Below are 27,278 nucleotides of genomic sequence, written 5' to 3' on the forward strand. Positions count from 1 at the left end.
TGTGAAAGTCACTAGATGTGAAGTATTTCCTACTCATAAAGATAATCATGGATATATTTAGGAGATATTTTGGGTGTATAGAACAACAGCTATTAACAACCAAAAAAATCTTTGAAAATTATTTTATTTTAAACAAGCTTACAAGTCCTGGATATTTATCTTGCGAATCAGAGTTATTGGAAAGAGAACTAGTAACCGTCAAGAAATGTGTGTTCTAGTTCTGTTCTGCTGCTAACAGCTGTAAATGATATAGGACAGACTCCTTTATCACAGAGCCACTGTAAAATGAGAGATTTGTATTAAATAATCTGGTTTTTTTTTTCAGCTCTATGATTATCTTCCTCATCAAGAAAGCCACTTAGTTATGGTGTATTTTTATACATGTTTGTCTTTGCCAGTCACAAATATTAATTACATGTTCCAAAATGGTTTCCTTGGCCTATTACTATTACCCCGACGAGTTTTTCTTTTTTGTTTAAAAATCAGTAGTGAAGAAAAATTTTCTGACACCTGGCTATCCAAAAGTAGAATAGTGGGTTATCTCAGGAGTTTGTGAATTCCCCATCACTGGAGGTCTTTGAATTGGAGATTGTATGACCTTTTTGGAATGCTTTTTCAGGTATTTGTTGGATTAGATGATTTCTAAGGTAAAGTCTCTTCCAACCCTGATACTGTGTCATTTCAGAGTAAGTTTAATTTTACCCCTTACTTCCTTGCACTTTTCTCCACGGTCTTCATTCATTTCTCCTCCTTTACACCTTTGTGTACTTTCTTGAACACTGAAACACCAGTGTTTGACATCACAGATAAAGGCTTTTTCAGAGAGGGATTGGGCTGATCAAGCTCTTTTTCTATCGGCAAACCAGTTTGAAAACTAAAGCCGCGCATCTGGTACATATTGGGATATTCTAGACTGAATGTTCTCTGAGGTCTTTCTAAACTATAGAGTGGCCCCAATAATTTGCTATGACCTGTTTATAAAGGTTTTCTTTAAAACAACCACATGTTCACTTCAGTGGCATTGAAATCTTGTTCTGTAATCTCCTCTAGCTTTATAATCTTAAGAAACAAGAACCTGAAAATGATTATTTGGTGACTAAAAACAGTGGAGAAGGGGAGGCCATTCTGCCAAGGGGAATAAGGCTTTTGTGGAGCTACTCCAGCTTGCTGATCTGAGCATGTTAAAGAAGTGGTGTAAATAGGCTGCAGATAATTAGGGGAAGAGGGTTACTACTGAGACCTAAGACAAGGAAATAGCAAAATGTAAGCTTCTTTGGAAGAAATGAGGCATCACAGAAGTATCATAGAGTGGAACAGACCACTTAAACATTGAAGGGAAAGAAGAAAAATCTTGGAGAAATTCTAAGTCACAGAAAAATTGCTGATCTACATAAACCTTCGCACTAAACTTATCTCCACAACAGTCAAGTTGCAAAGAAGAACCATGACGAATGGAATGAATCATGAGAGAGAAGAAACAAAACCAAAAAAGAAGAGAAAAAAAAAAAACAAAGAAAGCAAATAGCTTGCCCCAGTCTGCACCCAGACTCCACAGTTCTCTATCTGGACGCAGCCAGCTCTCTCCATCATGAGTCCCCTGGAGCCGTCCTTGAGCTGAGGAGAGCCAAGTCCACCAAAGTTAGTCATCACAGAATCAATATATCTGTGGCTGTGCACAACATTCTCCTGGTTCTGCTCCTCTCACTCAGCATCATACTGCATGCCGTTTTCGGAGGGAGGGCGGAGGGGAGGGACGGGAAGAGAATTTGAAACTCAAGATCATGTAGAATTGAGTGTTGTAAATTAAAAATAAAAGATCTAATTTTAAAAAATTGCTGCTCTATAGTGGTGGAGTTTCTGTAGCAGGAGTTCCCTACACTGATGAAATCAGAGATCTGGACCAAAAAACCAACCCTATGTTACAAACCATCCAAACACCCATAAGTGAAAGGAAGAAGGCAAGAATGGGATAAACTTGGATACAGGAAAGTAAAGGATTATCCATGTACTTGTGACATCAATGCTCAGTAAAAATCATCATTTGTACTTGTTACTTCTGATTCCAAAAGGTACTTAAGTTAAATTGGGCCCCTGTTGTGAGAAACTTTTTGGTGAACTGATACAGGAATATTTTCCTTATTTCTTGCTTACTGTTCATTGAAAGAATGAAAAGTGACTTTTTTTAGCAAATTATAATTATATTTTGGGGGGCAAGTACAAATTTTAATGCTAGTTACATGTGGCATCAGAAGGCTAAATATTTTTCGTGAAAAGTAATTGATCTTGAAGGTGGAGGATGGTGTTCTGAATTTTTTTAGATGTCTACCTGTAGGGCTAGTTCATGTGCTCTTTCTAAAGAATTTTGCCTTTTATGAAATCCCAGTCCATTTTGGTAATGTCAAAACCTATTGTGTTCAAGTGAATTAAATGTGCCCCTTCCGTATCCCCCACCAACCCTTTAAGAAAAGAACAAATCGTGTAGAACATACACTTGCATAAAACCTTTGGAAATGGAAAATCATGAGCTTTCAGAGGTGGACAAATGTTTTTGATTTGTTTCATAACTTCATACTTGGTGTAAAGCATCAGAAACATTTTAGTCACATGTTTACCTGAAAGTAACAGACTTAGTCTATCAGATGATTTTAGCAATTACCCAAATGGAGTATAATGTTTTTTACCACCATCATGCCTGCTTTTGTTACATTATTAATTCAACCTGTGGGCAAGGGGTTGCTCAGAATATAAAAAATGTTACCGAAATTTCAAGAATGTTGGCTTATTACATAAGCAAGCACTATACAGAACTTTCGATCTTATAAAAGATGAATTTTTTTAATGTTGTTTGTGCCTCAAGCTGTTAAAAAGTAAAATATTAAAGGATTTGGAGAAAAAAAATCAAGATGAATGGAGATGGCTTGGGATACAGTGGATGATCTTGGTGTTTTCAATATCTGACCAAGCTCTAAGTGCTCCACAGAACCTGCTTCAGCTGCTTTTATGACTTTTGTAACAAACTGTTCTCATCTGCCCATTCTGCCAGGGGGAAGTCTTCACATGCTTGGGGTAGACATGCCCCCAACTCACCAATGGGTTTGAGGCCTGTCATTTGGTTACCCACAACCTACTTAGATGGTTTTACTGGGGTGTGGCTGCTGCACATGCTCCAGCTTCTTGAAGTCATAGGTGAGAATTTGGTGACTATTTGGAGACCAAAGATAGATAAGCAGCAGCCCCAAAAAGGGCTCAGCAAGCCCTCACACCAGAGTTGTTAATCCTCCCTTAACACCCCATACACCCCATGGTTGATATGCAAACATACACATAAACACACAAAAATTACTAAAATATAAAGCTTTTTTTTTGGAGGGTAGAATTATCACTGAGCCCATCATCCTATGGATTTCAAATTTCTCACTTCTCCCTCAACCTGGGAGAAGACTCAATTACAACTAATCCAGCAAGGTCTCTGGAAGTCACAGCTCTGTCTTGAGGAGAAGCCCTGTCATAATATAACCTCCATTTGCTTTTGGGTTAGACACAGCTGTCTGTGCATTTGCTTCAACTCAGCCTGAAGTCACTGGGACCAGGCAAGCTGTAGCCATCCTCTTCCAAAATGCCTAGCAAGACGAACAGGAGGCAAAGGCCACGGAACATTTATATGACCAGCAAAACAATGGTCTTCCCCATGGGACAGTATATAATGTGCAAGTAAAAGTTGCACCAGCAGGTACAGGAAGGAGTCAAATTCAGTCCATAAATGAGGTACTGGCTAATTAGGAAAATTACTTCTAAGATAGTTCATACCAGCAGCTACTCAAGAGAGCTTGGCCCAGATCATCCTCTGACCATCCTGACTCCTCTTCCTTGACCACAGGCTCCTTGTCTTCTTCCTCCTGTTGCTGAAACACCCTATCCTGGGACAGGCACTGCACAGCCTATCTCCTAGATCAGGATCCATGGACAAATTTCAGGGGATCCGTGAACTTGAATAAGGAAAAGAATTACATCTTTATTTTCACTAACTTCTAACTGAAATGTATTATTTCCTTCAATTATTAATTTTTTTGAAAACACTATTCTGAGGATTCCATAGGCTTCACCAGACTGGCAGAAGGGTCCATGTCATGTATAAAAAAAAGGTTAAGATCCTCTGCCCTAGGAAGATCACCAGGGTCCCAGGACCAATATGATTTGGAACACCTAGAAACAGGAGAGCAGTGTGAAGGTCTGGCAGACGTCTGATAGCCTGGCTGCTGGGTTTTGTACAGGAATCCACTTACCAAGGCCAGCAGCATCAAGTGCCACAAAAGACTAGGGACTAGCACAGCCAGCAAGAGCTTCACCACCAGAATGAAACACCACTGCACCTCAGCTTCCAATAACCATGTAAGAAATCCCCAACTCATTTTGATCTTCATTGATCTCTACAGCCTTTTCTGCCTCCACCCCACCAGGAAACAAGAGATTTATATATGAAGAAACTTTTAGAACACAACGCATTTTAAATTGGATTCTGATGTACCTTTAATTTCTGCATTGGTTTCACAAGGTAATAACAAAGTAAAAATGACTTGATTGACATCTCTCTTATAAATTCAGTCAGAGATATAATCCACATGGGAAGTAAAAAGCCCAATTCATTTGCAGTGAATGGGCACCCAAAGTATGTGTACTTGACTCTCCTTTCTTGCTGAGACTATTAGCTTGTTTGGTTTTTTTTTTCTCCCTGCAGCAACAGGCATGCCCTTCCAGGTTACTAAGAAAATTATGGGCATTCAGAAACATTCCCTAAGGGTTTGGGAAAAAGCCAAACTTTACAGTGAGAACCCCCTCAAGTTTTTCCTCATTCTTTTATTCCCTTAACACACAAGTCTTTCTTTGTAAAACCTCCCCACATACTGCCCATTTACCTTGATATGGGAGGCGTTGATATACCCAGTGCTATTTTCTTTGGTTGGTACCAGCCCAACACGATTTTCCTCATAGGGGACCACCTCACGGATTCGGCTTCGCTCAGCATTTTCCGGGAGTGTGGCAGTAGTGAAAACACCATCTGGCTTCTTCTTTGGAATTTGCTCATATTCTGTAAATACCAATCCCTCTTCCAACTTCTTCTTCAGGGTTCTAAACTGCAAAAGGACATAAATTTTAATTCTTTTCAATTTTGTCATCTTTAAATGATTCAGATACAAACACATCTTTTAAAATATGCTTATAATCACAGCACTGATAACAGTTTGCTAGAGCATACATTTAAGTCTCAGTGAAACTAGGAATAGTGAGTTAGTGTGGGGATTATCAAGACTTCTTCCTTCTTTCCAGTTTTCTTTTGTCCACATTATTTTTCATCAGGACCTCCAAAAGAACATAATGTGAAGCACAGATTGTCCAAAGGACAATCCATTTTTTGCTAAACAATCCTTTAGCACTTCTTTTTGAAGACAAGAGCTCAAATCGATCATCTAACACTTAATACAGGGAATAGCTGTGGGCAAATGGCTTAACCTTCAAGGGTCTCAGTTTCTTGATTTTTAAAATGACAGGCGTTTGCCAGATTTTCTCTTGAGATTTCTTTCCATATATCTATAATCCTAAATCCTATAAACTTATATTAAATAACCTTAACTGAGCCCTCACTGCAGCAAATTTATCCTTTAATGCCTCCCTAACTGATTACTTATCCTGTTCATCACAGCAGCTATTCTAACACTTATCCCTCTTCAAGCCTCCATGGTTTCTCATACATACCCCCTCACTCTCACCTGAGGACTAAGCTTAAAACTGAAAAAAAAAAAACAAAGAAGGTCCCTTTTTTCTCTTCCTCCTCTTCCCATACCACTCAGATATCTTTCTCCAGTACCTCTTTCATTTCTATCTCACATGAAAAGACAGGCAGCCATCCTCATTACCAAAGCAAACATCCCAACATGGACCCTTGATCTGTCCTCCAGAATTCTCTGGCATACTATCACCATCATTCTGATTTTCTAATTTTCAGTCTCTCCCTATCTACTTATTCTTTGGCCACTGCCTTTAAATGAGTCTGCATCTCCCTCATACAAACAAAAAATAAAAACAAAACTCATTTGACCCAAACATCTCTGCAAACCCCTATTTTCCCAAAAAAAAATTCTTGAAAAAAACTAAATTTGCTTCTGAACCCTCTACAATCTAGCTTGTGACCTCACAATTCAACTGCAACTGCTCTCTTTAAAGTCATCTATGATCTATTAATTGAAAAATCTAATGGCTTTTTCTCAATCTTCATCTCTCTTGACCTCTCAGAAACCTCTGATGCAGTCAATCACCCTCTTCTCTGGAATATTCTTATGTTTTCATGAGACTTCTCTCTTCTGGTTCTCATTCTATCTATCCACTCCTCATTCTCCCTTGCTGGATCTTTATCCAGGTCATGCCCGCTAATCATGGGTATCCCCCAAGACCCTGTCCTGGGTGCTCTTCTCTTTTTTTTCTATTCTATCTCTCTTGATCTCATCAACTCCCTTGGTTTTAATACCAAGACTATGCAGATGATTCCCATATTTACATTTCCAGCTTCCACAATCACCAACTGCCTCTAGGATATCTCAAAATGGACATCCCACGGGAATCTCAAACTCAATATGTCCAAGATTGAACTCATTATTTTTCCCCAAAAACCTTCCTCCCTTCCCAATTCTCCTGTTATTATTGAGGGTACCATCCAGTCACCCAGGCTTACTAGCCTGGTATCACTCGTCGCTTCTAACTCACACTCACCTTACATATCTAATATAATGTCAAACCATGCTATTTTTAACCTTTAAAACACCTCTTAACACATGTCCCCTCCACTCTTCTCTCTACTCACACAATCACCACCTTTCTACAAGTACTCACCACATCCTTCTAGAACGTTTGCAATGATTTCTTTTTGTTTGTTTTTAAGATTTGTTATTTTAAAAAATGAATTCCAAATTTTTTCTATCCCTCCAGCCCCTCCTCCACCCATTGAGAAGGCAAGTAATATGATAGCCATCTTACATGTGAAAGCATGCAAACCATGTTTTCATATTAGCCATCTTGCAACAAAAAACAAAGCAAGAAAAATAGAGTAAAAAAATTATACTTCAATTTGCACCCAGAGTTCATCAGCTCTCTTTCTGGAGGTGGAGAGTATTTTTCATCATGAGTCCTCCCAAACTGTCTTGGATTATTGTATTGATCAGAGTAGCTACGTCTTGCATAATTGACCATCATTATTGTGTACAATGTTCTCTTGATTCTGCTCTTTGCATTAATTCATATAGGTCTTCCCTGATTTTTCTGAAATCATACCCTTTGTCATTTCTTATATAGCACAGTAGTGTTCCATCACAATCATATACCACAACTTGTTTAGCCATTCCCCAACTGATAGGCATCCCCTCAATTTCCAATTCTTTGCCACCACAAGAAGATCTACAATAAAATTGTTTTTACATATAGGTCCCTTTAGTTTTCCTTTGATCTCTCTGAAGTATAGGTCTAGTAGTGGTATTGCTGGGTCAAAGGGTATGCACAATTTTATATCCCTTTGGACATAGTTCCAAATTGGTCTCCAGAATGGTTGAACCAGTTCAAAACTCCACCAACAGTGGATTAGTGTCCCAATTTTTCCACATCTCCTCCAGCACTTGTCACGTTCCTTTTCTATTATGTTAACCAATCTGATAGATTTGAGGTGGTAGCTCAGAGTTGTCTTAATTTGCAGTTCTCTAATCAATAGTGATTTAGAGCATTTTAAAATACAACTATTAATAGTTTTGATTTCTTCTTCTGAAAACTGCCTGTTCATATTCTTTGACCATTTATCAACTGGGAAAGGCTCTTAGTTTTATAAATTTGGTTTGATTTCCCTATATAGTTGGATATCGCCAATGCGATACCCTCAATGGCTTCAACGAATATGCTGACATATTACCAGGTTTGAATTGCAAGATATAACAGACTCTCTTCATTGAAGATGAAAACAAAACATTTATTCAAACACCAGAAAGCCAAATCCCTCATCGCAACAAAGAAATCTATACACATTGTCAATGAAGGGGGCACCACCATCCCCAAGCCTTCCCTCCGTGAAGTTCCCCACAAACAAGCTCCCTTAAGCAAAACCACTCACACTGGCTACTCTGCTCTCTCTGCTTGCTCTCTCTCTCCAAGCTCCAACTCACCGCAACTTTCTGTTCCACGCCTTCCTGCTCTACCCATTCAGCAAGCTCCTCCCAACCACAGGCTCATGTAACTCAGGCTTCCATGTGACTCAAGCAGGTGACATAGGCCTATTAATGGGCAGGAAAGATTTTCCCATTCCATTAACGATACATTCACAGCCCCAAGATCTTTCACATCCAATACATAGGTCAATGGGAGCTTAGAGGCAACCGGTATCAACAGAACTGTACAACAATATAACAGGGATAACACAAAATAAACACATAAAACAATGTCTTAGGGTGGGGCTTGAGCACAAGCACCCCATCCTTTCCCTCTCAAACAAATGGGGCTCAAAGTCCTTTGGGGTAAGGTGCAAAGGTCTCCTCTTCTATAGCTACTTCCTGCTGAGACTGGAAGTAGAGCTGTCCCTGCCCGAAGAGGTCCCATTCCAGGGGTCAGTTCTTTAGCTGGCATCCGGAGCTTGGTTGATGCCAGGTCCAGGGGTGACACAGCACAGTCTTGGACAGGGGGTGACATCCAACTTAAGCAGTCAGGCATCTACAGGTGGAGGGTACTAAGCTTGCAGAAGACAAATCTAGCAAACAAGTTGAAAAGCCAAAAAGAATAAGGAGACAATCACCAGAAGCAAGGTAAATATAGAGTTAGCCATGCTTCTGGAGTCCATGAACCCACTAAAACTGTATTAATTCCTGTCTTCCTTATTGCCATGTATTCCGTTAGTCTGAGCTGGGGCTCAGCCAATTTCCTCTTCTCCCTGCAGGTGTGACAAACTTGGATACAATGATTCAAGAGGATCTGTAGGGCCAGTTCCTACTTCCCTATTCAGTCTAATATTAAGCCCTTTTTTTGGCACAGCTTATATAGTTCATTAGTTGGGGTACCATCTATTCTTCCAAAATCTATCCCTGACCTTAATAAAGCAGTAAACAATTCCTTCCTTGTTAATCTATTCTGACTTTGAATCTGCTGGCTATTTGCTCTTCTCTCTTGAGAAAATTTATCTTTTCTCCATTCCCCTAAGTCACATAACTATGAAATCTTATCCAGCACCTCTGAAAGAGGGTACCCTATTTCCCCAATTTGTAGAGTCAGAATTAGATGCTTATAAGCAGGAGGAGTCGTCTTCACTCTTATATTTCTATGAGAAACTGTTAAGGAAGTACTGTGATACGCATCTGCATCTCCAATTATAATTGCTGTTTTTATTACCTCTTCCTTTAAAGTTGAAGTCTCTTAGTGAACACCAGGGTCTATCTCTCCACTAAGCCACATAGATTCAGTGGGATATTATTTATTGCATCCCTCTGCAGCTAAAGCTAACAGATTAGTTCCATTGTTACCTCCTTGAATATGGTAATCCCTAAAAGCTTGTTGTACAAAAGCATTCTGACTAATACCTATGAATTTCAAACAATCTATGTTATCTATCCCTACTCCTCAGGCCTCTTCATCACTGATTCTCACCATCCAAGAAACTAATGATTCTCCCATTTTTCGGGTGAATCAACTCAAAATATCTGTGACCTCCTGCTGAGTAAAATCCCCAATTACTTCCTTAAACATTGTGTGGGCCCCGTGGTTCTCCTGCTTCCTTCTTAGTATTGGATGAGTGTCTGCATTCCTCGAAGCCTCCTCATCTAATTTTGTTTCCTGTTCCTCCCACGCATCTTTCTGCCAGGTGTCTGGGCCCCAATCAGGCCCAACCTGTGCAAGGGTTATAGGCACCTTCTTCTTGTTAACTTTTCCCTTCTTTTTCTGAGCTAAACTAACAGTTGCTTTTTCTTCTACCACCTGAAACTTTCTAGCTTGCTCTTCTAAAAGAAAGTTTGAACACTGTAGTATAGAAAGCTTCTCATGCAAACCAGCTAACTCCTTTTTCACCTGAACCTTTTCTTCCAGCAATTTGTGTCTATTTTTACACATAATACGATAACTGGTTAATAAGGCCCATCCTTTTCTACACACCCTTGTCATTTCTTTCCCTGGTTCTATTGGTATTCCTTGTAAACATCTTTCTAAATCTCTGGGTTCTCCCTTCTGTAGCCTTGGTTCCCAGTTTTCTTTTTTTTTTGTTTTTTTTTTGAGGGGGGAAGGCAGGTCAGTTGGGGTTAAGTGACTTGCCCAAGGTCACACAGCTAGTAAGTGTGTCAAGTGTCTGAGGCTGGATTTGAACTCAGGTACTCCTGACTCCTGCGCCACCTAGCTGCCCCTTGGTTCTCAATTTTCACAGAGTCCTGTGCTTTTAGCCCATTCTCTTGCCAGGGAGGAATAAGGTAACTCTTTCCATCCTGGGATATCCATTTCCTTCCCTAGAGCCTTCCTGTCTCCACATGGAGGTTTTATATCCTGTGATCCTTTTCGTGACACCCAATATATCACCCTATGCAATACCCACAGTGGCTTCTATGAATATACTGACATATTTCCAGGTTTGAATCGCAAGATATAACAGACTCTCTTCATCGAAGATGAAAACAAAACATTTATTCAAACACCAGAAAGCCAAATCCCTCATAGCAACAAAGAAATCTATACACATTATCACTGAAGCGGGCACCACCATCCCCAAGCTCTCTCCATCAAGCTTCCCCACAAACAAGCTCCCTTAAGCAAAGTCACTCCCTCTTTCACTCATACTAGCTCTCTCTGCCTCCTCTCTCTCTCTCCAAGCTCCAACTCACTGCAACTTCCTGTCCCACCCCTTCCTGTTCTACCTATTCAGCAAGCTCCTCCCACCACAGGCTCATGTGACTCAGGCTTCCATGTGACTCAAGCAGGTCATATAAGCCTATTAATGGGCAAGAAAGATCTTCCCATTCCATTAACAATACAAGTTGATAAAGGAAGCTTTTATCCAAGAAACTTGCTGTAAATTTTCCCCCCAGTTTCCTGCTTTCCTTCTAATTTTGGCTGTCTTATTTTATTTACCTTTTTATGTAATAAAAACTAGCCATCATATTTCCTGTGATCCTCTCTTTCTCATTTGGTCAAAATCTCTAGATTTAACAAGTAAAATTTTCCATGCTCCCCCAATTTTCTTATGTTATCATCCTCTATGTCTAAATCATGTACCCATTTTAACATTATCTCATTATACAGTGTGAGGTGCTGGTCTATACCTAGTTTCTGCCAAAATGCTTTCCAGTTATCCCAGTAATTTTTGCCAAATAGTGAGTTCTTGCCCCCAAAGCTTGGATCTTTGGGTTTATCAAACAGTAGGGTGCTATGTTCATATACTACAAATCAATATACTGCTGTGTATTGTATAACTAATCTAGTCCACTGATCTACCACTTTACTTCTCAACCAGTACCAAATTGTTTTGATGATTACCACTTTGTAATATAGTCGCAATGCTTTCTAACTGCCCTCCCCAGCTCAAGCCTCATCGCATTCCAATTCACTCTCCAGGCAGCTGCCTAACTGACCTTCGTAAAGTGTATATCTAACTAAGTCCCCCTCCTCCCCTCATATCTCTCTCTGTCTCTCCCCTCCCCTCCCCCTGCCCTGCCTCCTTCCCCACTTAGACTTCCTCCCCTCTATAATCCTGAGTCCTGGCGGACTGAGCACTCCGTAACTATTGACTAAAAGCCTATTTCTATATTATACATTACATTTCTCATGGAGCCTTTCACCCTCTTACCACAATTACTTCTAGCTGAACCTATTTCAAGAAATTTCCCCTCCACTCCCCCACTATTTCAGTCTCTTTCTCTACCTCTCCTCTCCTTTTCTCTTTTCTCTCTATCTCTGTGTCTCTTTCTTTCTCTGTCTCTTGTTTCTCTCCTCTCCACCCACCTGCTAACCCCCCCACACATACATACACACTTACTCAAAAAATTCCAGTGTTCCCTGCTACCTCCAGGATCAAATATATAATTCTCTATCAGGCTTTTAAAGCCCTTAATAACTTGGCACCTTCCCACTATGATAGTCTTCTTATACTTTATCATGCTCCATGTCCAGCTACAATCTAGCCTCACTGAACTACTTGCTGTTCCTCATACACAACACTCCATCTCCAGACTCCACACATTTCTACCAGCTGCCATCCCCCATGCCTAGCCTGTTCTTCCTCACCTTTAACTCCTAACTTCCCTAGCTTCCTTCCCAACTCAGGTCAAATCTAATCTGGCCTTCCCCAGTCTTTCCCTCCCTGCCACCTCACCACTGCTAGGGCCTTCCCTCTTAGATATTTTGCACATGTGTAGTTATTTGAATATAATTTCTCCCATTAGAACATGAGCTCCTCGAAGGCAACCATATTTTTGTCTTTCTTTGTATTCCTAGCACTTAATGCTTCTTACATACTAAGCACTTAACAAACGCTTAACAAGACTAAGTATTTTGTAGAATGAGGATTTTTTTTCTAGATTTTTCTCTTGGACTTCCACCTCTCTATAATCCTAAATCCTAGAAGACTGAGTACTCTGCAACAATTGGCTAAGAGCCTATTTCTATATTATATATTACATTTCTCATGGAGCCTTTTACTCTTACCACAATTGTTTCTTTCTAAGCACATTTCAAAAAAGTTTTATAGCTTTGTATCTTAAAAGTAATTTTTGTTGATCAACACACTAATAGCATGAAAATAATACCAGAGAACAACTCGATGAGGATTTAAAAACCTGTGCTCTGATAGTACTAAGTTAAATTTGTCTGGCATGGTTCTACCACTTCCTGATGGCAGGAGAGTATAGGGTAATAGAGCCAGAGTGAAAGGAAACCTTAAAGGTCATGTAGTCCAACACCTTTATCTTATAGATAAGAAAACAGAGTACAAAAGAGGTAAAGGGACTTGCCCAAGCCTCATAGGTTATGTGTGAAAGAGCTGAGATCTGAACTCAAGTCCTCGACCCTTTCCACTATAAAATAAATGGGCTCCAGGGAAAGGAGTCTCAGAGTATAAACCAGGGAGAGGATGAATATGTACTTGTGTCTGTTTATCATTTGAGTGTGTAAGTTTGCCTGAGTAAGACCTTAATTTAGAAAGGCCAAGGTCATCCAACTGCATCCTGGGCCATTGCCAGTAGTTTTGACTTGTCCCTGGACTTCGGTGACGCTGGAGGAGAGAGTGGGGCTGATGATTTTGCATAGCCCTGCCTCACTGAAATCCAATTCACTGGCAAGTCAAGACATCATCCTCGTGATGTCATTGGTCCTCTTCAAGAATGAAGGATGAACAATATTAAATACAACATTTTTTTGCATCAGAAGGCTTCCTAAAGAGTTGTGGGTAAACAAATGGCTGTACAATAACTCATACTTTTTTTCATAATTCTTTTTTTGAATAGGAAGCCACCTTTTAATTATTTTTTTTTGGAGGGGGAAGGCAGGTCAATTGGGGTTAAGTGATTTGCCCAAGGTCACACAGCTAGTAAGTGTGTCAAGTACTTGTCTGAGGCCACATTTGATCTCAGGTCCTCCTGACTCCAGGGCCAGTGCTCTACTCACTGTGCCACCTAGCTGCCCCAACAATTCATGCTTTAAGTGCAACAGGGGAAATTTGCATATAATAAAGGAATCCTGTGGTCAATCCTTTGTTTTATGTGGATTTTTACATGGCAAATTTCCTAAAATGAGCCACACTTTTATATGTAGCTTCAATAATCACAGAAGAGACGAGAAATCACTTGGCTCAAACTCTTCATTTCGCAGGTCATACAGCTAGTGGGACTGGTCATTTGAGTCAAGTAGCACTTCACCCCTTGACAAATATAAAAAAGAAAATGAGGCAATGTTAAGGGACCCACCAAATGTAATAAATGGAGAATAAGGATGAGAATTTCACAATTTTTGCATTCTTAAGTAAATGAATTAGTGTGCTGCTGAAAATACATATGCCTGACAAGTAACATGTAAAGCAGTTTTTTCCTAAAAAATTTGGAAATTATGGTGGGAAGAAACCCAGATAGGAAACATATGTTTAGAAGGTCCAACACTTACCCTATCATCCATTGTCATTCGAGATGCATCATCTTGACTAACTTCACGCCCTGGTACCCGGGCCACTGAGAGTCCATTCAATGCCGCCAACATGAGTGGCCTCTTCTGAGCCTCCAAGCCTGCCATCTTCTGCTTCTCTAGATTCTTTTGGCAAGAAAAGGCATGTTCTCATTCTCTCTGAGTAATTGTTTACAATACCAGTAGAATACAGGAATGCATTTTAATCTCCCCAAATCTGTAACTCCCCAGCCAAAGAATGCAGATGATCACTATTAGCAGAGTAAATTCAAAAACAACTTTCCCATTCTTCTCCTCGTGCCCCAGGGGATCTGTTGCTACCTGAGTGAAGAGTTTTTACTTTCAAAAGGAAGACTCCTAAAGAGGAACAAATGTATACCACCAGAGAGCTCACAGAACTAGGTGAGGATATCTTTTTTTTTTTTAAAGCAGGTGTTAGGGAGTATGTGGTGAGGCCATTAGATTACAATGTATAACTCGAGCTAATGATGAGAATAATTTGAATCATCCACCTACAATGTTCTCAGTTCTAAGTGAGTTCTGGGCCACATAACAGAAAATAAGAATTTCTTGTCCTCCCAATCAATCAACAAGCATTTATTAAGGTCCTTTTGTGTTCCAGAGGGATATAGAAGGAAAAAAAGTGAATTGTCCTTGACTTCAAGGAGCTTAGATTTAAAATTATATTCTATCTTAGTGAAGAATGTACTCAAATTTAACTGCAGTCACAGAAGGGAATGATCCTTCATATATAAATAGTTTGGGGGTTCTTAAACAATTTTAAAAGAGAGATGAATCCAGTCCATTATACAAAGCTGAGATCCAAGATGTGATCCTAACCATGATGGCAGAATAAATGACTTTTATTCATTGACAAAAAATCTGTTCAGCTCCTACTGTGTGCAAGTCAGATGTTAGGAAAGATGAAAGATATAGGGTGAAAGTTTGTGTAAGTGCATATGGATTATGCAGCACTGAGCAGCGACTACATAGTTCTATAATTGAGTCCAGAAGCTGTTTTTTGATGAGCCAGAATATAAAGGAAGGTTCATGGCACTACTGGCTCTGATTACATTATTTGGTATTGATCCCTAAAATCATATCAGGCAGAAAGTACTAGTAAGTCCTGCCTTGACACCCAAGGCATTAATTGTAACCTGGTATGATCTAATCTAGTAGGATAAAGGATGGCATAAGCACTTCAGGTCACTAACAACAATAAATAGCATTTATACAGTTCCTGCTATGTACCAGGTACTGTCTCATTTGAGCCGTCTTACACCCCTGGGAGGTAGATGTTATTATTATCCCCATTTTACAGTTAAGGAAACTGAGGCAACAGAGATTAAGTGACTTGCCCAAGGTCATGGTCAGTAAGTATCTGAGATCAAATATGAATTCAGGGCTTCCTGACTCCAGGTCCAGTGCTCTAACCACTGTACCACCCAGCTACCTAAGGTGTATCTTCACTGATTGCAGGATCAAAATTTTGAGCTAAAAGGGTCTGCAAAAGCCAACTAATCCGACTCCCTCCTTTTACAGATCTCTAAAGACCATAGAGACAAAATGATTTCCCCAAGAACATTCTAGCAGTGAGTAGCACATCTGGGATTTGGATCCAAGTCCTTTGACCCTGAATACTGTTTTTTCCACTAAACCACACTGTCTTCCGTGAGGCATCTAAGATTAGTACCCTTTCCATTCTTTTTTCCAAAAGCAGGACACAGAAGGATGAAGTTAAGTTTAAGTACAGGGTCTAAAAATCACCTTTTGAAGCATTACGAGCTTGTCACAGGGCAAATTCTAACCTTCTGTAATCCTTCCTCCCCCAAGTTAAAATATTTTTAGTCCTACTACAGAAAATACACCAAGATAGGCAGCTAGGTGGGGCAGTGGATAGAGCTTCATTTCTGGAGTCAAGAAGACTCATTTTCTTTAGTTCAAATCTGGCCTCAGATACTTACCAGCTATGTGACCCTAAGCAGGTCGCTTAACCCTATTTGCCTCAGTTTCCTCACCTTTAAGATGAGTTGGAGAAGGAAATGGCAAACCACTCCAGTATCTTTGCCAAGAAAATCCCAAATGTGGACACGAAGAGTCAGACACAACTGAAAAATGGCTGAACACCAACCTTGTTCCATTGTCTTTTTCAATAGTATTCAATACTTCTCAATAGTATTGTACACTGTTAGCAACCCTGGATTTGGAATCACTAAGACTGGGTTCAAATCTGACTCTGACACTTAGCAGAGATGTGAATAGAGGTGAGTCACTTTTTCTGAGCCTCAGTCACCTCATCTCTAAAATGGGGATCAAGTTTCTATTACCTACGTCAGTGTTGTATTTTAAAAACCTTAAAAGCACTGTAGAAATGTGAGCTACTATATCCTCGCTGACTTTGTTCCTCCCAAACAGGCCAGGTACAGCTATACAAGTCTAAGGAGACATGAGGAATCTCTGAGGTGTCCAAGCTGAACCAGCTTGGTGAGATTCCTCAACAAAACTAATGAATTCAACTTCAGCTCATCCTTAGCACCTATGCCAACAAAGTCCCTGCCCTATTTTACTCTATTCCAGCTTAGTGAAGGAGGTATTCTAAAGTAACTTCAGAGTCACAGAAAGGAATGAGACCTTGGGGATAGAAATCACGAAATAATTCCAAGGATGAAGCAAACCAGGACCATACAAATATGATGTTCTTAATATAATTGCTTTGGTCTGTATTTATCCTCAAAAATCGATTCTCTACTATCTGCATAAGTAGGATGGAGCAGAGGATGAAATAAAGCAGCAGACAATTCATTCTCTGTTTGCTACTTTTAGCTCAAGCAGAAGGGAACTGTGAGAGCTAGGCAGGGTCTCAAAAAATTCTATCATCCCCTAGAACCACAATCTGGAATAAGAGTTTCCTTTTCAAATACAGGGCTGTTGGTTAAGGTCAGGGTGATAGTGATCATCTTTCTAATTCACTGGCCTTGTAACCCAAAGTCACAGCAACCACCATGAGTTACAGCTTCTGAATGGTGTATGTGAATGATCTTCAAAGGAATAAATAGGAAATGAGTGAATTCATCAAAATTTAACTGAATCACTTAGCAGGGGTGGGGAACCTGTAGCCTCGAGGCCACATGTGACCCTCTAGATCCTCAAGTGTGGCCCTGAGGGCAAAGGGCTGCACTCTAGGACCTAGAAGGCCACATGTGGCCTCGAGGCCACACATTCCCCACCCCTGGAGGGTAACCAACCATGGAACTTGACACCACAGCTTTACCTTACATTAGGCAATGAAACCAAAAAAAATGTGACAAACTTTGGTTCTCCTTTTTACTTAGGTTTCAGGTTAGGGAGGAGGGAATCTCCTGTATTGCCTGTACTGCACTGCAGGCAATGCTTGTATTTCTTTAACTTAACAATTTGATGGCTGGAAGAAGGGTGGGAATGTGACTAGGGGCTAGCTAAGCTGGGGCACTGCTAAGTGTGACAAGAATGCAATACACATTCTATAGAAAAGAGGAAATCAGACTGGCCTTGCAAAGGAGACTTCAAAATTGCCTTAAAAACTACTGTTGTTATTCAGTCATTTCAGTTGTGTCTTACTCTTAGGGATGCCATTTGGAGTTTTCATGGCAGAGATACTGGAGTGGTTTGCCATTTCCTTCTCCAGCTCCTTTTATAGAAGAGGAAACAAACAGGGTTAAATGACTTGTCCAGGGTCACACAGGTAGTTGAGTGTCTGAGGCCAAATTTGAACTCAAGTCTTCCTGACTCCAGGCCCAGCACTCTCATCCATTGTGCCACCTAGCTGATACAGACAACATTTTAATGTTCTTTCTAGGACTGAGAGAGAAACGGTGGTTAGAGTTTTTTCTTTCCCATGGATTATTTCTTTTCCCACGGTAAGTAAGCTTTTTTTTTCCTTCCTTCTCCCATAAAATTCATAAAATCAAGAAGGCCATTTTCCTCTAGATATGGAAAAATTGGGGTGGGGTGGGGAGAATTACAACCACACTAGATTTGGAGTATTGCTACAACTGTGGCTAAACCAACATGAGGATGAGAAAATTCCTAAAAGAAAAATGTTTCTATTAGTCAGGTGGTTGTTTGGGGTTTTTTGTTTTGTTTTGTTTTAAAACCCTGGGGCTTGGGTTTCCTAAAACATTCACCTTGACTGCTCTTTGGGAATTAGGGGAGGTAAACGAAACAGGCTTATAAATGCAAGAAACTGCATAAATACGACCAGAGCAAATTTCAATGTTTAGAGTTCCTCAAATGACCCAAAGCTATCTAATAGTACAGATATGGTGAATTAAATTAAAATTAAAAGCAGAAACCAATCTGAGTTTGATTAGTCAAAAATAAACTGGTTTGTCAAACAGATAACAAAAACTTTCCAGAATACTAAGCAACACTGACTTTGGTTATATACAATTTTTAAAGCAACGACCTTATTATCAGCAATTTGGAAAATAAGCAAGGAAGGTATCCACCTCATTGGACTAGATGTACCTCCCTCCCCACCATTCTGAACACTTTTGCTCGTGAAGCATCATCTGACCACCGATTAGGGAACATATATTATTCACGTCTAATATAAAATTGTATCTAGATGGCCTGTGCACATGTATGGATATGAAATACCATTAGCAGCAAAGCAGACTAAATTGTTAAAATGAGAGGACACTTCACTTTACTGATGGGAAACTCTAGCCATTCTTCTCAGCATTATGGTCCTCTTGTGTTTTTCATATGAATACAAAAACACAATTTAAAAATGAGGCCAGATGTACTATGCATTCAAATACGACAACCAGCATAGAAAGGTGAAATTTATGTATTCATCTGCTGAGATATACATTTTTATGTATGTATGTGTATAAATGTATGTATATATATACACACATATACACATCTATATATACACATACACACACACATATATACATATATGTGTATGTATATGTATGAAAAGTGTTTTCCTTTTAAAAATACTACTTAGAAAAGGTGTGTAATGGTAGTGTAGGCAAAAGACTGATCCAGGTATCAACCCCACCAACATCAATCTTCTCCCTCAAAAACACATTATAAAATCATAGACTTAGGGAATACACGCATGGTTGTGGGAAAAAGGTAGTACACAAAGTGACTAAAGTTGCAGAAATGTGAATCTTAATAGGTAATTTTTACATTTTTAAATTTTTCTAGAAACTTCTAAAGCATTTCCTGAGTGAGCTCTCTATCTATCTTTGTTTGCATTTTCAGATTGTGTATGTAGATATAAAGAAATGGGAAGGCATGCTAAGGTGGAGAGAAGCCTGGCAAAGAAGGATACTTACCCTGATCATCATTTCTCTTTCTATAATGCTATCCTCCAGAGAAAACATTTCAGAAACAGGTCTCTCCTTCACTGGTTCTTTCTTGACCCGTTCTTTCACACTTGTGAGGTCAGGTTCTGAGATTGATGGGCCAAGAGAAGACCCATTGATTGTGAGCTGGTCAGGTCGAGATACACTAATGGCTTTGGTGGGTCCTGGTCTCATAACCCTGCTTCTTGCAATGACTGCAGACATGCTCACTTGATCTTGTCTCAAGGCTCCGTTGCTAATACTCTTCCTTGGTCCTGGATACTCAGGGGGTGGTTTGTTAGGGATACGGGCCAAAGCAGCTTGCAACTGGGCACTGTACCTCACATTCTCACGGAGTGGGGGGATACGAGGAACTGCTTCAGGAGTCTCTTCTTCCTCTTCACTCTCACTACTATGGATTAGCATTGTGGCGTCAGAGGAGGTCTTCTTATGATGGAAGTGGGGGAGCTGCTCCTGCACATCATGGCTCATCGACACCTCCTCTGGCTGCACCTGTTCACGAAGGGTATTACGACGAGGTATTGGGGCATTGAGTGTCTTCAGGGCCATAGCTTCAATTCCCCGCACCATATTGCTGATCACTTCTAGGCTGTGGCGCTTATTCACGGTGGTATGGCGCTTGTTGGCTGTCAGGGGTTCACTGACCTCTTGCAGTGACTGGTGCACCACTGGTGAGCTGTCCTCTTGGAAAGTCTTCACTGACAACTGGACCTTCCGAGTGACCAGATCAGGACTGCTGCCACTGACATATCTGTGTCGGTGGCTGGCAAGATCTGGCGTGCTGGTGGCAGGGCGGGGCCGGGGGTAGGGGGGTGGTGGCCGGAAGAGATAATTCTTGAGCATATGAGCTGTGTTGTAATTGTGGTTATTTTGCAATTGCATGTTGGCCAGCTCTGGGGTGCTCACTGTGTGGGATATGGCACTGGGTACCTTCTTACTGTGCACAGTCTTATTACTTGGTTTGATTTGGTCAGCCCGGCCCACAGGTTTGTTGTACCCTCCATGTGGCACATAAGGAACAGTATAAGGATGTCTCTCCCTTATCTCGGGTTGACTGTAAACCAGGTCCTCTGGCTGGTTGTAAGCATGAGTGTTGCCAATGTTGAGATTCCTAAGAGATTGGCTCTGGCTGTCCACGGGCATAACTCCCCTCTTCATCTGCCGCATCACTGTTTCATAATCAGGAGTTGGCCGGTACGATGGGACAATGATTGCACTATGTCGGTGGCTAGGGATGTAGTCAGCCCGCATGATGTCACTCCCTGGGATGCTGAGATTAGATGACACTGGAGAAGCCTGGATGAAGTTCTGGGAGCAATTGAGGGAGTTCCCACTGTGGGCGCTACAGACACTGCCATTTGTAACAGTACCATTTAAGTAACTTAAATCCATTGCACACCGGTCTAGGCTGGTCTGGGATCTGCAGTAAAAGGCTTCTTCATTCCCATGGAAAATGCTGTCTAGAGAAAAGGTTAAATAAGACATGTGAGTTTACTAGACTAACCATGCATATCTTCTCATTCATCTGGATATGCTCTGATAGAGGGAAATAAGTAAATAAATACATAAAACCCCAAATCCCAACCTATATGCCAAATATTTTAAAAAAAACTGCTATCACCCTGGTAAAGATAATCAACATCCAGAAGGAAAATTATAAAACACTCTAAATGAAAAGCAAAATATGATCCTAATCAAGGAAAAATACTGAAATTCAGACTCAGGGTCCCTTGGCTAACTTCTAGAATGCAAGCAGCTTAGAAAATTCACCATTGAAGCAAGACCTCCACTCCACGTACAGGCTTAGTAGCTAAAGGATTTGCCTTATGTGGAGCTAGTCAATGGGGCTGCTGAGATTTCTATGATGGGAAAACCTTAAAAACATTATAGAACTAAAACTTTTGGGTAAGCCTCACGTTGGAGTTTTCTCTGAGATGCCTACCTTTTCTAGCTACAAAGGCAGTGTACCTGGAGCGCAAGGGAATATGGAGTGGGCTTCAAAATACTTGAAAAATAATGAAGCAATTTAGATAACAGATATAGCTATTAAACTTTGATGGTCTACACCAGGGGTGAGGAACGTATGGCCTCAAGGCCACATGTGGCCTTCTAGGTCCTGAAGTGTGGCCCTTTGACTGAATCCAAACTTCACAGAACAAATCCCCTTAATAAAAGGATATGCTCTGTAAAACTTGGACTCAGTCAAAAGGCCACACCCAAGGACCTAGAAGGCCACATGTGGCCTTGAGGCCATAGGTTCCCCACCCCTGGTCTATACTGAGGAATAAGAATTAAAATCCCTTCTTAGGCGCCACGCCCCTCCCCTTTAAGATAGGAGCAACACTATAGAGTAATCCAAGCAAAGATACAAACTTAAAGGCAAATTCAAATATGAGAGAAAAAAAATTCGATTTTTAAATTATAGACACCACGCCAGATGTCATGGCTAAGTGGCATGAAGGAACAGAAGACAATCAATTACTGACCAAATCACTGGGCACATTATGTATGAAAATAGTGGAGCTCATCAGAGTTGGTTGGTAAGGACACAGACAGGATAAGCTGGGAGATTAGACAGAGTACTTGGATGGAGGATCCACTCCAGTGAGGCATCTTAAGTAGCTTTTGGAATTCCAAAAAAACATATTGACCGTTGCACGTCTCTTTTAAAAAGTCTGGAAAATTATTTGCTTTCAGAGTTTTAAGGATCTGGACTAGAAAAGGCATTTTAATATAATCAGTAATTGATTATCCAGAAGCTGACTGTCTAATGAATCTGTAATCTAAGTCTCTCTCTTTTTTCCCATTCCTCTGGCTTTTTGGCTGTTTTATACTTTATTAACACCTTTATGATATGATTGGCTTTCACTTGAATTAACTGGAGTCAAAACAAATTAACTTATGTCCGGGGAAAGTGATTGGTGCTAGGAAAGATTGAAAGCGATAGATAAAAATTAGGCTCTGAGAGGATCTATATATTTCCATGGTAATAGGGTATTAGGTAATGCAAGGTAATTAAAATAAAAACCATGACTTTTTTTAGAAGTAGCTCTCTGATAATGTCCTGCCCCAGCTTTGTATTTTGTTCCCTTCTTAGATAATGGTCAACAGCAAACTCAAAGCAGTATTTCTTCACATATACATATGTTTATATATTTAATTAATTAGTAGGATTTTAATTCCTATTCTTCAGTATAAACCCTCAAAGTTAGACAGCTATATCTATCATTGGGGGTGTAAGTATGTGTATATGTGTGTGCATACACACACAACACATATACACACATAAAGGGGTGGGGGGAGTAGAGAGAAGGAGAGAGGGGAATAATGCCTTGAGTATGTTGTTGAACATCATTTAAGAGGGGACCAAAATACTGTCTGTTTCACAAATCAAAAACTCTGGTATTTACTATCTGTGTAATCCTAGGAAAGCTCTAGATCTCACCTTCCTTACTCATCTATAAAGTAAGGGGATTGGATTAGTCGATCTCCAAAGTCCTATTCAAATCTATCTTTGTGAATGTACGAACTCCTACAATCCTGAATAATATAGACTGAGCCTTTATAATATAGGAAATATGGCATGGAGGACAGAATGTGCCTCTTGACATCAGGAAGACCTGGGTACAAATTCCACCTCTGACAATGACAAGCTGAATAGACTCTCAGAAACTCAGTTATTGCTTATGTGACTAAGATGCTAGGACTACGACTTATCTAATAATTCACAAAGGACTTGTAATCAGCAGAGGTAGGAAGAGTTCCTTTAGTGGAAGTTCCCACATGCTAATAAAAGCACAGATCATATGAACCTAGATTCCAAGATGGAAGAGACTTCAGAAGCCATCTAATCCAACCTTCTCATTCTATAGATGAGGAAAGTGAGGGTTAAGTGACTTTCCTAGAGTCACAGAGGTAAGTACAAGAGCCAGGATTTGAATCCAAGTCTTCATACTCGAAATCCAGCACTCTTTCGAAAGTAACACAATTTCCCCTGATCCATCCACTTAATTAGACATAGTTAAAACAAATATATTTATACCTTTTTTTCTTATTATATTCTATAATTTCTTGTATTCTTTTCTTCCTTTTAAACTACAAATCATAAGCCAGAAATACCTTGGGAAGTGTGAGTTTCAGTGTAGTGTTCTCCACACTGGACATGCATAGGAGGCAAGATATATGGCTGTTGTCTCGGCTGAAACAAAGAACATATAAAACACAGGAAAAGTCTCAGCAAATGAAAATTATCTATTTTAGGAGAGAGAATAAAGATACCTGGTCCACTCCATCAGCCAGGGTTCATAAGTGAATTTTGCCCTTGGCCACTACTGTTTGCCTTTTTTTGCCTTTGCATACCCTTTGACCCTACTGCTGGTTATCAGAGCTCACATTTCTCTCTTATTCAGTCGACTGGGAAAAAGAGAATAAAAGTGTGTTTAATAAAAGGTATTACTAGCTTTGGTCAATAGTAGATGGTGCGACTTTCAGATACAGAGGTGAAGGACTCAAAGTCCGTAATGAGGCATATATGTGTATGTGTGTGTGTATGTATGTATATATGTGTGTATGTGTGTGTATATAGAAATATATGTAGAAATTTATTTCCATTTCCAACCCTTGCAGTCCTATCCTTTTCATCTGAAAAGTTAAAGTGTTAGGTTAAATGATCTCTAAGCTCCTTTTTGTTCTAAAAAGAAAACCTTATAACTCTCCATAAATATTTTAAACAAGAGTTTTGCTGACATTATTAAAATGGTGATTGCCCTTAGAAAGCAGCAGCAACTAGGAAAGCTAAAAAATCAAAATCAAGAGACACCATCTTATGCTGGCATTTCTCCTACCATACATGCCTGGCATTGGAGCCGATAAAAGGAACCATCTACCATTTCCTCGCTTCTTTTGTTTTTAAAAAGCAAAAGCACTGAGATGGCAAACATTCAATGAAGAAACAAAGAAGAAAGCAAAGGCAAGGAAAACAGAAAAGAGAGGAAAAGGAATAAAGAATAGAAGTTGATAAAACGTCCTTTTGGGAAAGGAAGTAGATGAGAGCAGCAAAGAAAATTTGTTAGCAGTACTACTGGTCGGTTTGGGAACTGAAACCTCAAAAAGCATTTTTCTGCATCTTTAGAAAGAGCAGTTCAACTTTTAATTTGTTTCTATGAGAGTAGAGCACGTGATGTGTCTGGTTTTCAAATAGTGAGGAGGGATATGTACTGGTCTAAAATGAGTATAAAACATAGGTGGGAAGACCAGGAATTTGAATGATAGGACTTCAATTTGAATCTTGGGTCTGTTCCTCGCTACATGTGTGGCTTTAAGCTAGTTACTTTATCTATATGGGTCTCACCTTCATCTTACATAGCACTCTGTTCGAGGGATACCATGGAATAGTGGAAATATTGTAGCTTTATAGTTAGGGGACCTAGATTCATAGCCCAGCTCTGGCTGTGTGACCTTGACTTAAGAATCTCATCTTTTTAGGAGGTTGTTTCAACATCTGCAAAATAAAAGTTTGGGGCTAGATGATCTCTTAAGCCCCCCACCCCAGCTCTAAATCCAATGATCTTATGACCTAAAGTGAGAAATCAGCAACACTATTTAATGATAACAGACACAAGAGGGAAATGAAATTGTTCTTGCTTTTGTTCCTATCAGTGAAATGTTACAAATCAACTGACATGAGAAAGGGGAAGTCGTGAGTCATGTTTCCTTATAGGCTTAGGTTATCAGGATCAAATAGGAAGGCCTTTAACTTTTTTATAAATAAATCTAAATATATGATCAGATCAAGGGATAGAATAGTTGCTTGGCCTCCCATTATGCTTCGTGAACTTTTGTTGGGAAATGATCTCACTGATTTAAAAGCTGAGATTTTAATGAAAGGAAAAAGGAAAACAACGACAGCAAAAGAGAGTATTAAAAAAAAAAAAAACAGTACGGGGCAGCTAGGTGGCACGGTGAGTAGAGCACTGGCCCTGAAGTCAGGAAGACCTGAGTTCAAATCCAGCCTCAGACACTTGACACACTAGCTGTGTGACCTTGGGCAAGTCACTTAACCCCAATTGCCCTGCCCTCCCCCCTCCAAAACAAACAAACAAACAAAAAAAACCATTAAAAAAGAGAAAAAAAAAACAGTACAACATTGTATATCTAATGGCAGTCCAGGTGACAAGTTTAAATTGATACTCTAGGTTTCTGAGTTGCTAAAGGGTAGGGCAGCTGGGTGGCACAGTGGATAGAGTGCTGGGCCTGGAGTCAGGAAAACTGATCTTCATGAATTCAAATCTGGCCCCAGACACAAGTGGTGTGACCCTGGGCAAGTCACTTCATTCTGTTTGCCTCAGTTTCCTCATCTGCAAAATGAGCTAGAGAAGGAAATGGCAAACTACTCTAATATTTTTGCCAAGAAAGCCCCAAATGGGGTCATAAAGAGTAGGACATGAGTGAACAACAGTAAAGGGCCGGGATAATGTCTGCATTATTTAAAACAATGCCTATTAGAGCAATTTGTTCATTTAGACACTAAGTAATTACTAAAATAAGAAATATTTTTTTGCAACACTAAAAGAACACAAGTTTCTAACAATGTATTTCCCTTAAGTAAACTATTTTGCTAATGATGTGTTGATGAATACGTACGGTTTGTGAAAAAAAATCAAATTTTATTTACAGTAAACCATATATGGGGGTAGGGCAATGAAAAATACAACCTTGACCTAAAACAAGCAAGACTGTAAATTCTAAGAAAATCAAATGGCAGATCTAAAACAAATTCTACCACCGTATTCTAGTATTTTCTATCTATTAAACACTGGCATGGCCAGATCTAAAGCTATAGTAGCTAGATGTTTTGGTTTTTGTGAGAATCTGTAGTCTCATAAAATACAACATAGAGCAGGATGTATCTGCTACAATCAGAATGGTATTCCTCTATCCTAGTGTCAAGGGGAATATTTAAAAATAGAAAAAGGTAAGTATAGGTAAAAGGAGCATAAAGCAGTTTGGGGTTAGGGGAAAACACAATAAAACTTTTGTCTGGAAACCAGTCTTCTATCCATAGGGAAACATATCATTCTGTTTTATACCTATTATTCCAACTAGCCATCTATCATCCTTTAATTCATTTAAAAAACATTTATTCAATTGTATACTAAGGCTTAAAGTAAGGAGAAGGGAGATTAAAAAAATCACTCCCAGTTTTTGTAGAACTTAGTGAGGGGACACAGTCAAACCAATGTAAATTAAGAGAATCAAAATGCAGCATAAACTATATATATGTGCTGAAGGAACACAGGATATTCATGTTGGAATGGGATTAGTAGAATTACTTGAAGGAAGAGAATACTAATCTAGATCTAATAGGAAATGATAGATATGGATCTCTGGCAATTGTGACAAAATGGACAATTGTCTTCTTCGAAAAAGAAAAGATAAAGAAAGGCTAGACCACGTCACACCATATACTGAGCATCTGCTGGCTTTGATGGAAAGTGTAAATAGTTGCTAATTTGAACTGACAGAGTTTCTTCAGTGGAAGCTCCCTATATTAATGAGACCATCACTAATGAGGTCCAGACCAAATTCAATTTTTAACTCCATCAGTGAGCTGACTTGACAATGACAATGTTCTACATACCAGTGATGACCGGCTCCAGGTGGGCTGTCGTCTGATGGGCGGAGGAGAACTTGACTGTCTGCATGAAAGATGGAAAGATGAATGCAGTCTCATATTAGGTACCAGGTTTG

The 27,278-nt window shown here is 39.8% G+C and overlaps 1 protein-coding gene across 1 annotated transcript in view; it reads right to left on the bottom strand.

Annotated features, from left to right (window-relative positions):
• Positions 1–27,278, bottom strand: part of PTPN14 (protein tyrosine phosphatase non-receptor type 14) — a 138,017-nt gene that overhangs the window by 22,674 nt on the left and 88,065 nt on the right. Inside the window, exons 10-14 of the mRNA XM_036753293.1 lie at positions 27,169–27,226; positions 23,649–23,727; positions 19,500–20,989; positions 14,149–14,292; positions 4,914–5,132 (exon numbers count right to left, since the gene is read on the bottom strand). Coding sequence (XP_036609188.1) covers positions 4,914–5,132; positions 14,149–14,292; positions 19,500–20,989; positions 23,649–23,727; positions 27,169–27,226 — 1,990 coding nt within the window. The remainder of the gene's footprint in view (positions 1–4,913; positions 5,133–14,148; positions 14,293–19,499; positions 20,990–23,648; positions 23,728–27,168; positions 27,227–27,278) is intronic.

The sequence above is a fragment of the Trichosurus vulpecula genome, chromosome 4 (genome assembly GCF_011100635.1).
Source record: "Trichosurus vulpecula isolate mTriVul1 chromosome 4, mTriVul1.pri, whole genome shotgun sequence".
NCBI classification, from domain to species: Eukaryota; Metazoa; Chordata; class Mammalia; order Diprotodontia; family Phalangeridae; genus Trichosurus; species Trichosurus vulpecula.